The sequence below is a fragment of the Ogataea angusta genome (genome assembly GCF_019207475.1).
Source record: "Ogataea angusta isolate 61-244 chromosome Unknown 61-244_NODE_4_length_877678_cov_91.023368, whole genome shotgun sequence".
In the NCBI taxonomy this organism is placed as follows: domain Eukaryota; kingdom Fungi; phylum Ascomycota; class Pichiomycetes; order Pichiales; family Pichiaceae; genus Ogataea; species Ogataea angusta.
The window spans coordinates 254,625-266,930 of NW_025065218.1; the positions used below are offsets into that span (position 1 = coordinate 254,625).

Sequence of the window (12,306 nt, forward strand, 5' to 3'; positions counted from 1 at the left end):
CTTACCCTAAAATTATTTCCATTCCGCCGGCACAGCAACCTCGTTATGGTCGCTGAAAGGGTCAAACTCGTTAATCTCAGACCGGTATGTCTGAGAAGTGTCTGTGGCGGGCGCAACGCTCGACTCTCTTCTCTCGCTGTTGATCGTCTCATAATCTGCTAGCGAGTCGGTCTCTCCCCCATCTCGCGGCTCAGCCATCTCTTCATACAGCTGTAGAGACCGCACCAAGTCATCGTTGCATTTGAGTAAAGCCCCCAGGAGCTCTTCTTTGTTGACTAGCTGCAGATATCTCAAGATCTTCCTTCTAATGGCTCTGCAGTTGTCGAAATCCCTGTTGGCCTTTGCCGAATGAATAGAGAGCTCATCGGGTTCCAGCGTTTTGAGCGTGTTTGTTAGCGTAGTTGACAACACATTTGCCTCGGCAATTGTCTGGTATATCTTGGGTGTCTCTTTTTCGTAGTTAATTTGCGGAATCCTGTACTTCTTATCAAGCTCCCTATTTGTCATTGAAGCCACTAGCCGCGAAGCAGTCCTGGAAGAGCCATGGCGCCTGTTTTGAGAGCTATCATCGGACTCCTCGTCCGGCGTCTCATAGACTTCCTCAAAGGGAGTCTCATCGGCCTCGTCGTTCATGAAGTCTGGCACTTTCCGCTTCGGTCTCACAGCTCGTGCCACTGATGCAGAGGAGGCAAGTGAAAATAGGCCTCCTGCGTTCCCTGTCCTGGCATGTTCGTTTCGCCACCCTACAGCCAGCTGTGTGGCACGTTTGCGGATACGTGGATCGACTCCAGAAACTTCTGGACGAGTCACAATGGTGTACTTCAGGCGGTCAAGCAGCTTGGAGTCATTGTATAACTGGTTCAACTCTGGGCCACCATTTGCGACCAGAAGCTCTAAAAGCTTCAAAGCATTGAACTGTTCCTTGAATGAGCCGTATTTCAACTTTTTGCGAATTGCCCTGGCCACCTCTACCGGACCAGGTTCCAAGGAATTGCGCTGCAAACGGATAGCTTCCAGTAGTTCAGGAAGATCCATTTCCATGCACGCATCATCCGAGTCAATTGGGGACGATTCAATGGTTCTGTTTGCCAAAGTGGTGACGGCAGTGTACGAATGAGTATCCAGGAATCCCATGTGCAGATAAGGAAAAATTGAAATTAATAAGACACCACAATTACACAAAAATAGAGCAGGAATTTAAAATAGCTATTTACTGTGAATGATGTAGAAGTCTACGGCAACTTAGATAGCACCAACCTTCTTCAACTTCTCCTTCAACTTGGACTCGCCCAAAGATTGCAGGTCAGAGTTGCCTCCAATGTGTTCGCCGCCAATGAAGATGTTTGGCACAGTTCTTTGTCCCGTGATTTCCTGAAGAGCATCCTGAATCTCGTCGCCATCGTCAATGGTGTTGAGTTCCAGGACAAATAGGTCGTTTTTGACGATCGAGCTCAGGGTCTTCTTAGTGGCCGAACAGTATGGACAGTATGTCTTGGAGGCCACAAACACCTTGTGCGAAGCAATGAGCTTCTGAACTTTGTCGATAGCTTCTTTGGACATTGGAGTAGAAAAAAATCTGCGAAACAGCAACTTGAAAGAATAGATGGCAAATAATGCGATCAAAATATTAGTAAACATTTTACCCAATTTTTCCGCTTCCAGTATTTTTTTACATCAATCCGCTCTTCTTTAAATTCTGCTGAATAATCATGTCCGTGATTGCAGTCAGCACAAACTTCATCGACTCTGTGTCTGTGGCGCAAGTGCGATGGACATAAATTGGCTTGTTTGCCCGGTTCAAACTCAGAAAAAGCTTTTCGAAGTACTGTAAGGTATCCTCCAAATCGTTGGTTTTCCCCTTATAATCCGGGAAGTATTTGCGAAGAGGCGAGCGCCGCAGCTTGTCTTCGAGCAAGTCGACCTTGTTCAGGAAAAGAATGAACGGAGTGTTGGCAAACCACTTACTGTTGCACAGACTCTCAAAAAGCATGATGGCCTCGTGCATTCTGTTCACCCGCTCGTCCTCAAAAAGCATCTGGTCGTACTCGCTAACGGCAAGTACGAAAAGTGCGCACGTGATATCCTGGAAACAATGGATCCACTTTTTCCGCTCGGATCGCTGACCGCCCGCGTCCAGAATCTTGAACTTGGTATCGTTCAGGAGGAAGTTCGTCTCTGTAATTCCTGTCGTTTTAATTCTCCCTTTCAGAATATCCTCATCCGTGCACAGATACTCGTCTTGCGCGTACAAGTGGGCGTGCTCGAAGTAGTAGGCCGCAGACCCTTCGAGCTGGAACAGGTGGTTTTTCTGGAAACACGTCTGAATGCCGTCGTCATTCTGCCACAGCTTCTGGATAGCCTCAGCAATCTGCGCTTTGGAAAAACCAATGTCGCTTCTCCCCGACAGCTCATAGAGTCCTGGTATCACCTCTTCGGACTCCTCCTGATTTCCTTCCATCTCAACTGTCCCTTCCCATCCAGCGTTGGCTTTACCGGTGCTCATCATCTTGCGCTTGGCTGCTCCGTTTTCGCTGTACTTCAGCACGTAGTTCTTCAAAAATGAGACTCCACCAGCCTTCGAGGCGTCAATGCTGTCCAGAGCTTTATACGCTAGCACTTTCTTTTTGAACTGATAGAGCTCGCTGCCCGGAAGGTCGCATTTCAAAGGAATGCCTAGTTTTCTGGCTTGGATAATAAGCGTCTGCATAGACCCCACAGTGTCGGCCCAGATCACGTTTGAGTAAAGCAGACGTTCTTGGCTCGTAAACCCTCCTTTGTGCAACAATTTCATTTGTTTGAGAACAGTACTCTTGCCGCTCTCGCCTGCTCCAAGCAATAAAAGCTTGACCTGATTTTTCTCTGTCTGCTGGCTCTGCATCAGCATCTGCTCGACTTTGGAATTCTGGAGCTTTTCCAGATACTCTGGATCGCTCTCGTTGATGGAGGAGCTGGCATTGCAACCCATTGGCAAATATCAGACAGACAACTTTCTGCCTGAATCTGTTTTTCGAATCACTACTCTCTGAAACATTGACAATAAGCAGCCTGGTTTTTGAAACAATCTTGTGCGTCAGCCGCAGAGCCAGCGTACTTTATTTTTTTTTTATTCCTAACTTTTTTTATTGAGCATTACTTAGTCTCGGTATTACTCCAAATGTTCTAGGTGCGGTAAGAAAATTGCGGGATCGTTCAGTTTCACCACGTCCACCTTATCTAGCACCGTCTTCTGGCGGAGCTGGTTTTCGTCCTGTCTCGAAAGCGTATCGTCTGCATACTGGTAGTTGGTAATAATATCCATCCCGTACCCTAAAGTCGAATATGGATGGTTCTCAGAACTTTCCAAAACCAAGGCTAGGGGAGACGACTCCTCAATCAGTTCCGGCTTTGCCTCTATTATGATTGTCTGATTCAAACATGAATCCAAAGACATCGGCCGCTCTTGTCTGTTTAGTTTCTGAGCTTTATTCTCGTTGTTCATTATCGACGAGTAATCGTTCAAATTCGTGAAATCCGGTTTCACTTCGCGCGGAATCCTACGCTTAGGGGCCAGACCATTAGCCTGAAGTGCAGCGTTAAGCGATATGTCGTTGATGATGGTGGAAAAAAGATGCGACCCAGGAAGCGTGGTTTTTTTACCTGGCGCCGAATTGGGAGATATTTCTGACGTTGGGCGCAGCGACCTGGATGAGGGCTTTGGGTTCTCTATAAGCTCCCGTTTCAATATCGCTTTCAAAGGCCGGAAAACTGTTGTCGAAGCATTGGTTATGTCTGAAACTGCCCGCCTGCCAATGCTCGGTCTATCAATATCGCGCAAAAGCGATTCTCCAAATACAGAGTCAGAGTCGGGCTCGTCGTACTGCAGATACTCCGTCGGCAGCGAGATTGAGACCTTTCTGTGAGGTTTCGTTGGTGGCGGTGGCGGTGGTAGTTCGTTTTCCTGTTCAAGTGGGGGAGTCTTGATGAATTTCTTTCGTTTGGCTTTGAACGGTAAAAATCTGGCGAGCGATCGATCTCTTCTGGCATTGCTATGTCCTTGTGGAGCTAGCTGCTGCTGCTGCACCACGCGTTCTTCCTGGTCCTGCATTTGCTGAGCTTCGTCAATTGGCGTGTTCTCAGGGTTTTGAGGCATTTCTGTTGCATGCTCTTCCACACCTTCATGTTCTTCTTCGTCAGCTTCGGCACCGGTTTTCTTATTCACCTCGTCCTCTGGCGGAGCATCAAGCTGCTCGACAACACGTAGATGATATCTGTTGTCCAGACGCCATGAGTTGGATTTTTCGTTGGTCTCACCATGTTGCTGCTGCGGCTCCCTCTGACCTAATCCCAAGAGCTTGATTGTTTGCCTTAATCGTTCGTGCCGTTTGGCTAGTTCGCTGATGGGGACCCCGAGATGTAGGCCAGTATCCTTGTCAATACCTAGTGAGACCAGATACGCGGCAAACTCGGCATTTCGAAGAGATATCAAAGGCATGTTTTTCAGCCGCCTGGTAAGAATATTCGGATGTTTCTCGGGATCTCTCCTTCCACCACCACTATTCCACCAATGGTGGAAGTGCACCCTCAGCTCTAACAGCTTACACTGAAGCTGTGATAGATGATAGTGAGTGGACATGAGAGAAAAGAAAAATTTGGCGGTTAAAATTAGCTTTAGGAGCGTAGCTGACGAAAACTTTTTTCGACCAGTTCCTTCAGTGTCTCGTAGCTCACAATGAGACAACTCATTTCGTCTGGTGACACCAGCAGAATAGTCTCTTTGCTCCCGGCATCGAGCTTATTGAGGCAATTGATTGCATGGGTCAGATCTAGCACAGGCTTCCCGTTTTCGTCCACCTGATGGAACACGTAGTCGCGGAAGAGCTTGATTGGGTAGCGCTCGCCAGTCTCAGACCACGACCCGTCTTTAACAAACTCTGGACGGTCGCAAATAAAATCTAATTTTGCGAAAAGACGAACGAGACGAGCATTTTCAACTTCACGCGATAGACACGCCTCCATGTAATCCGCAGAATCTTGCACACCGTTCATAACAGAGAGTATTTCTGGAGCAATCAGCTGTTGTAGTTGGCCAAGCGAGACCTCGTTTGCAGTGAGTTTCTTGAGAACATCCTTCAATTTGTCAGAGACCGTCAACTTAGGAATACCTTCTTCCATACTGAGGTTCTGCACTTTTGCGAAAACAAGAGACTTTGCCAAATCGTAAAGCAGTATACCCATTCCCTGTATATCACGCGCTTGGAGTTCTTCAATACTTTCTGTTGAGCCTTCTTTTGATGCTGCTTCTAATATATCATAGGCCCCGCAAGCAGACAGCCTTATGCGGCCCTTGTTTGTCACTATGATTTTTGTTGGATCGAAAACCCTCACAGCAAGGCCTGCTTTATGGATTTCGCTCACCGCGTTTGTGAGTTGCACCAGGTAGTTCCATAGTAATGGCTCTGTTATCAGTTCGGGATCCTTGTCTCCTATTTTGAAAAAGTGAGCCTCCAACAAATTTCGCGACATCGGATAGTAGTCGTATATGAGTATCAAAGAGTTGTCGCCAAATGCCCGCGTGGTCATCACTTCGTACAATTTCACCACGTTGGCGCAATTCAAAGATCGCCATTTGTTCACAGAACGGAAGCACGATTCCGAGGAAATAGGTACGTTCTCCAATCGTCTCATAGTGTACAGTTTGCCGTCGAGATTGGACATGACTTTATAAACCGAGGACATGTATCCGAACGACTTCGCGCTGGTTTCGAATTTCTGGTCTATGGGACACAGACTGTGGTACTGATTAATGTGAATCGGAAGGCCAGACTGCGTAGCAGAAATGGTTCTTAGCGACTCCTCGTTCTTTTTTTGTATCTCTTCCCTCAAGTCGTTCGGAATAAAGAGATCGGCAACGGTTCTTTCGTGGGGCTTGAGATGGTGCTGAATGTGGGGAGGTGGCTGACCAGCGTATAGATGGTAGTTGATCGGAAACGGATTTGTTTGCTGGTAAAATGGTTCTTGCTCGGGAGTTGAGTGGGCTGGATCCCCAATTGGCATCCCGGGTGTGAAAATTGGGGCAGACTGCGGGTCGAATGGAACACCAGCCGAAGCCGGGGCGACGACATTGGCCGATGGAGAAAAGCTGGGTATGTCGTCCAGCTTGGAAGAAAGGTCGGCGAACTTGTTCACCAGCGAACCCGTGGGTGTGAACGAAGGAGTATCAATGTTGAACTTCTTGCGAGCCCCGGAATCCGCAGTATCAGATTGCACTGCCAGAGGTGACGAACCAAGGATACTTGGCTTGAACGGCGCGGTGCCGCCCTTGCTTCCCGACAAACTGTCTGAGGATAGTGTGGTGGATGCTGACATAGGCTCTGATATTGGTTTCGGGGCCTGCGGAGTAGATTTGACCTCGCTTCCGTTTTTCTTGGAGGGATCGTCGTGGTTGAACGAACAGCCTTTTTTCTCCCATTTGCAAAAGCCGTGTATTTTTATGTTTCTGCACGGAATGGTTTTGGCCCATTCATATTGAGTGCCACCGTTGTTCATCTCGGGGAGAAGACTTATCCGTAAATTGCTCAGATATTCCGTTGGCTGTTGTTTTTATTACTTGATAAGTTTTTTGTTCGAAAGATTAGGTAATTGATTGCCATATCGTCACGTGACCAACAGCACCCTCGAAACGTACCAACCAACTTCAAGGAGCTAGCGCATGGAGAGACGGCTGGAACTTCAAGTTATTGCACATATAGTATCCCTCGTAACATCCTCCATTATTTTGCTGCTGATCTAACACGATAAACAAGGGGTCTGTAGTGATTTTGCAGCAGTCATATAGAGCAGCTACACAGGAGCACAACATTAAGTTTATCGGAGTATATCATGATCTGTCCTGCGATCAGCGTTTTTCTGTGTTACGCTTTCTCGAAGCCTACTAGATTTAGTGTTTGGTAGCATCCGTCTACAACGGATACATAGCTAATTGTTTAAATAAATTTGTTGCAGCCTCAAGCAAAAGGAGCTATTAGTGGTTAGTTAAGAAGAAGATTGCCACCTCTGTGCTTTTGCAGTGGTGGAATACTCATACGCAAAGTTGTATGTCGTCTGTATATTGATCCTTGAGAAGAATCAAAGTAGATACAATCTGGCTTGGCGAAATCGAATGCAGAGCTCAAAGCTTCGCTATTTGGACACTGTTTTCATTGGAGACGCCTCAAGGAGAGGCTTTGAGTCAGGAAATACGAGATACATAGCATATTTTACTTTTCAGGAGTTTTCAGGAGTTTTTCAGCTGCAGCTTAATCGAATCTAGCTGATTGGAACAGCCTGAATTTTGCCAAGCAACACGATTGCACTGAGAAATTCCAATTGTCTTTTGATAAGGCATTTCAGGGAGAACTGGATTCGGGTGATAATCAAACTCCAAAGTAACCGGCGAGGGTCACATACCCCTGCTAAAATGTCAGCATACACTCAGCTACGTCCAGATCAAATTGTCTTCCTACACTGGCTTTTCGGCTGTTACAGGGCTTTTGTGAGTGATTCTCGATGCTCACCGTCAATGCCGGTCCGAAAGACCTCACACCCGAGTAGCAGCTGAGCCGGGGAAGCGGGGTACGTCAAATACAGCCTATATCAAGTTACCACTGGAGCACAGAATACTGTTAGAAAAAGCTGGAATTAGCCCAACCACAGATTTGACCTAACATCCACAGTTCGAAATAGCACATTTTCCGGCAGCAAGGCGTAAGACTAATTTTATGTAAGATTTTAGTCATGCAGCGAACTACATAAAAGCCTTTTGTGGCCTCTCAGATAATTTTCCATTATATTCTACTGCTTATCGAGCCATGTCGGTTACAATAGTCACAGGTGCCTCGAGGGGTCTAGGAGCTGCCATCTGCAACCTGATACTACAAAAGGACAAGGACGCAAAAGTTGTTGCAATTGCGCGCTCGAAAGATAAACTGCAGGAACTGGCTGACAAGTACGGCTCAAGGGTTCTGAGCATAGCGGGAGACGTCACCGACACAAATTTAGTGGCAACGGCGGTGCAAAAAACTGTCTCCACTTTCGGCAAGATTGACTCTGTTGTTTTAAATGCGGGGGTGTTGGAGCCAGTCCAGCACGTCAGCGAGCTGGATATCGATAGAGTGAAACGGTTGTACGAGGTCAATGTGTTTTCTGTGATGGACTTGGTGAAACAGACTATACCGTATGTGCGGGAAACCGGGGGTAGCTATCTTTTTGTGTCATCTGGTGCGTCAACGAAGGCTACAGATGCATGGAGTGCGTACGGGTCATCGAAGGCGGTGATTAATCATTTTTGTCTCAGCGTCAGCGCAGAAGAGCCGAAGATCCGCACTATTTCAATTGCCCCCGGCGTCGTGGATACCGAGATGCAGAGGGATATCCGAGAAAGGTTTGGCCAAAACATGAAATCAGAGGCATTAAAGCGATTTACGGATCTTTATTTCCAAAATGAGCTACTGGCTCCTGAAGTTCCTGCAGCTTTCTATGCAAATCTCGCCCTAAAAGGAGTTCCGGCGGACCTGAATGGAAGATATCTGCGTTACAATGACGCAATGCTCGCAAAGTTCGCGAACTAGGAGAGATCCACAAATTACGAAGAGGCCTGGTGTTTTAGGTGTGAATTTCATACCATGTAAATGAAATCCAGACTGTAATTTGCCAACGATATCTGTGCATGATATGCGCATGAGATCGATTAATAAAATCTTCTGCAGGTTTGTTTTTTTCTGGCGAAGAATCTGCAACGCTGGTAGCCAACAATATGAACAGCAAATTTAATTGGGCCTTATGCATGTATAGACGAAATAAAAGAAATAGGCATGTTTCATTGGGCCAGAGGAAATTCGTTGCAGGCTTACTTTTGGAAGTTACCTTGTACTTTCGCATCTTGAGGAACGCTAAAGCACATTGTCCCTATTGAGCTAAAAAGCAATATGAAACTTCTCTTCTATTTTTTAAGTTAAATAGACTTTGCAGTGCAACAGAGAGGGCACTTTCCTAACTGGGCGCAGAATGTAAGTGCCTACTGCGTCGACCAGCGCCTATGTATCCTAAGTCCTAATTCGCCGCACTGCCCCATTCTCTTTTCACCGTGTAGACTTTTTGACACCTTATAATAAAACACCATGTCTTAGCACGAGACTTGAAACTTTTTGGCTCGTTTTCGAAATATGGAATCCTACCATGGCCTCATAGTTACTCCGTCAGATGCGATTCTGCTTTTGGAGGCCGCGAGACAGAGCGTTATTCCCAAAATGAACAGACGGCTCTCGGACTACGAGCGCATGATACTAATTAAACCGGGAGCCGTGTTCATATGGAACGAATCCGAGTCCAACATGAAAAGATGGACCGATAGCAGAAACTGGAGCGCTTCCAGAGTTAATGCAGCATTTCTAATATACAGGGAGCTCGACTCTTCCCAGACCACCAGCACATCATACGCATACAAGCGCAACGGTCTCGTCAAACAGTCCTTTTCGGTGACCATGAAGAGCGGAGGAAAAGTGCATCTAATAAGCTACATGAATAGCGACCACGAAGCTAATAGATATCTAATGAGACCGACGCAAGACCCCAGACTCAGGCATATACAGATAGATCGGAGCTTGTATCCGGACAACCTTCTGGTAGACGAGTCCGACAAAAAGCAGGAAAAGGCATCTTTGCTCAGGAGGGCCTCCGACACCACATACGACAAACAGAAAACTTTGGTAGCTCCGGCCCATCTGCCACCAATTAATAATGTCGACATGGGACCCACCTTCTCGTCAACCAACATTGTCGCCAGCACGGACAGGGTTCCACGCTCCAGCACTGACCAGCAGAAAACACAATTCCGGTATAGTGGCCGCCTGCAAGAAGATGGCAAGATGCTCAGTGTCTTAGATAGATACTTCAAATGAATTACGATCCACCTTGTGTACGGGTGTTGTATATTAAAGCCAAATATTTTTGTTTTAGTGTCCTTTCCACGATGGATTTTGTCTTTGACACCTATGAGGATTACAGCGGCGACTCCCCGACCGGCTCGCTGCCTGTGCCGTCTGCGCCTCTCAAAATACCCAATATCCCGCTTCAAGGAGACTTAACCCGCAAATTCTCGAATTTGAGCATTTTAAATCACATTAAGCCAAAAAATAAAGACAAGCATCAAAACGAGGACACAGCCGCGTTCCGTTATGCCAAAACTTCCCTAGACCTGCTCAACGCAAACAATGCGTCTTTGGTTCCTTTGGAGCCTACGGCGGAAACTACAGATTCTAATGTGCTTGCGGGGCGCTTGAGTCGAGTTCTAAATCAGTCCAACTTTGATTCAACTATCCGTCAGTCGCTTGTATTGTTACAATCGCGAACCGAAGAGCGTGATGCATCAGCCGATGGAGATATTGATTACAAACACCTAACCAGCCCGAATATGCTGGGATCCATTGCTCGACGGAAATTACGAGGCGACGTGGAAAGCGAGCTTCTGCGTCAGCACTTTCAGTCGCTGAAAAAGTTCCATCTGGTGGTCAAGAAACTGAACGTGATTAAGCAGGACCTGGATGATTTGAATTCCTGTTATGAGGAAATCGACGGTAAATTGAGCGAGAGTCTGCAGGATACGGCTGATTACAAAAAAGAAGTTAAAGAATTAATTCAAAAACGCGACTTGGTGAAAATTAAAAAGAGTTTGTTGGCAGCATTTCGCTCCAACTTCTCTTTGAGTGCATATGAGGAACACGTTCTACACAATGGGGATGTTGACCAAGAGTTTTTCAACGTTGTTCAGAAAGTTGAGAGAATATACGCGAATTGCGACATCCTGCTCAGTATGAATAATGACAAGCTGGGGATCAGCATTATGAACCAAATGTCGAGTCATCTTCAACACGCCAATGAAAGAATATCTAATTTTCTGCGCAAGAATCTCAATTCGATTTATGTTCAAAACGATTTCGCAAAAAACCCAGATTCCATTGCAAATTTCCAGCGTGCACTTGTGTCTGTTCTTTCGAGAAATAAAGACGAGTTTGACTCCATTGTGAGTGACATTATCGAAAACAGGTCGCGGATTGTTAGCGAGGAGTTCATGTCGCAATTGAACGGCTACTCGGACGAAATCCGCTCGAAACCTAAAAAATCATTTTTAATGTCATCGTATGACTCGAAAAGATATCTGAGCGATGTGCTGGCTTATCTGCACAGTGTCATTGCAAATGAACTAGAAATGGTTGAAAGCTTGTTTACATTTGATCAAGAGGTGTCAGCAGACCTGTTACCAGTGATTCGCACGGTGGTTAATAAGGTGCTCGGCTCTTTGAGTCGGCCATTCAAAAGCAGTTACGAAACTATCCTGAGACAAGAAACAAAGCCAAGAGTTGTTGTTGAGCTCTATCAGCTTCTAGGTCTTTACAAGCATATGTTTGAGAAGTTGACTCGAGACAACAGTCTGATTGAAAGCTTGACACAATTGCAGAAAGATTCATTCAAGAAGCTGTTAATACTCCTATCCTTAAAAATGAAAGAAATCAAGGTTGAGTCAGAAGTGGAAGAAATTGACGAGGAAGTCCTTGGTCTGCCGGACTGGCTAATGGACTTTTACTCAGAATTCCTGGGCATATTTGATTACCACAGCAATACAGACAAAACATTTTTGAACGTTGATAAATCAGAGGAGAACGAACTGTTCAGACTTTTGGTAGATGAGCCGCTCGAGTTGCTTAATACAATATCAAGAAAGCTGAAATTCTCCAAAAAGTCCAAGAAAATCTTCATCATCAATTGTCTAGATTTCATGCTCTCCAAAATCGAGTTGATCTCGCTGCTATCTTCCAAGGCTGCATTCATCCAGGAAATGCTTGAGCAGACAGTTCAATCACTCATAATCGACGAGTTCAACCAGCTGCTCCATAATTCGGGACTCTTCGATATCTACAATCTTGTGAACATGATCTACAAGCTTGAGGATGATTTCTTCGACGTCTCATTGTACGAGCCAATCACGGAAAACAAGCTTTTCAATGTTGCCACATTCCAGCAAGCAGATCTGAAGCTTCAAGAGTTTTTGATTGGATATCTTGTTTCGAACGAGCTGAACAAATTGATCTCCCCAACAATCCTCAATACCATATTCATCAACTCGACCCTCAAGTTCGTCAAATTTTATCGCAAACTCCTACTCATCGTGGGTGAGTATCTGAAGGATGAGAATGATCAACCTATCAACGTGTTCCGCTGGGATGATGTTCATGTCGCTACACTACTGGGTGTTGAAGAACCATACGAGCGTGAACAAGACATATTTGACTAGAC

The 12,306-nt window shown here is 46.0% G+C and overlaps 8 protein-coding genes across 8 annotated transcripts; 3 read left to right on the plus strand and 5 right to left on the minus strand.

The window, feature by feature from the left end:
- Window positions 1–12: 12 nt before the first annotated feature.
- Window positions 13–1,134, minus strand: KL928_002124 (uncharacterized protein; the record flags this gene model as incomplete). Its single annotated transcript, XM_043202566.1, has 1 exon — window positions 13–1,134. One exon carries the CDS (start codon window positions 1,132–1,134, stop codon window positions 13–15), a length of 1,122 nt encoding a protein of 373 aa, XP_043060329.1.
- A 108-nt stretch (window positions 1,135–1,242) lies between these two features.
- Window positions 1,243–1,560, minus strand: KL928_002125 (uncharacterized protein; the record flags this gene model as incomplete). The annotated part of the gene is made up of 1 exon (XM_043202567.1): window positions 1,243–1,560. One exon carries the CDS (start codon window positions 1,558–1,560, stop codon window positions 1,243–1,245), a length of 318 nt encoding a protein of 105 aa, XP_043060330.1.
- Window positions 1,561–1,669: 109 nt separating this feature from the next.
- Window positions 1,670–2,965, minus strand: KL928_002126 (uncharacterized protein; the record flags this gene model as incomplete). The annotated part of the gene is made up of 1 exon (XM_043202568.1): window positions 1,670–2,965. One exon carries the CDS (start codon window positions 2,963–2,965, stop codon window positions 1,670–1,672), a length of 1,296 nt encoding a protein of 431 aa, XP_043060331.1.
- A 180-nt stretch (window positions 2,966–3,145) lies between these two features.
- KL928_002127 (uncharacterized protein) lies at window positions 3,146–4,471 on the minus strand (the record flags this gene model as incomplete). Its single annotated transcript, XM_043202569.1, has 1 exon — window positions 3,146–4,471. One exon carries the CDS (start codon window positions 4,469–4,471, stop codon window positions 3,146–3,148), a length of 1,326 nt encoding a protein of 441 aa, XP_043060332.1.
- Window positions 4,472–4,647: 176 nt separating this feature from the next.
- On the minus strand, window positions 4,648–6,525 carry KL928_002128 (uncharacterized protein; the record flags this gene model as incomplete). The annotated part of the gene is made up of 1 exon (XM_043202570.1): window positions 4,648–6,525. One exon carries the CDS (start codon window positions 6,523–6,525, stop codon window positions 4,648–4,650), a length of 1,878 nt encoding a protein of 625 aa, XP_043060333.1.
- Window positions 6,526–7,138: 613 nt separating this feature from the next.
- On the plus strand, window positions 7,139–8,585 carry KL928_002129 (uncharacterized protein; the record flags this gene model as incomplete). The annotated part of the gene is made up of 2 exons (XM_043202571.1): window positions 7,139–7,206; window positions 7,751–8,585. The coding sequence occupies 2 exons, from the start codon at window positions 7,139–7,141 to the stop codon at window positions 8,583–8,585; spliced, it is 903 nt and encodes a 300-aa protein (XP_043060334.1).
- Window positions 8,586–9,179: 594 nt separating this feature from the next.
- On the plus strand, window positions 9,180–9,914 carry KL928_002130 (uncharacterized protein; the record flags this gene model as incomplete). The annotated part of the gene is made up of 1 exon (XM_043202573.1): window positions 9,180–9,914. One exon carries the CDS (start codon window positions 9,180–9,182, stop codon window positions 9,912–9,914), a length of 735 nt encoding a protein of 244 aa, XP_043060335.1.
- Window positions 9,915–9,985: 71 nt separating this feature from the next.
- KL928_002131 (uncharacterized protein) lies at window positions 9,986–12,304 on the plus strand (the record flags this gene model as incomplete). The annotated part of the gene is made up of 1 exon (XM_043202574.1): window positions 9,986–12,304. One exon carries the CDS (start codon window positions 9,986–9,988, stop codon window positions 12,302–12,304), a length of 2,319 nt encoding a protein of 772 aa, XP_043060336.1.
- Between the last annotated feature and the right edge of the window lie 2 nt (window positions 12,305–12,306).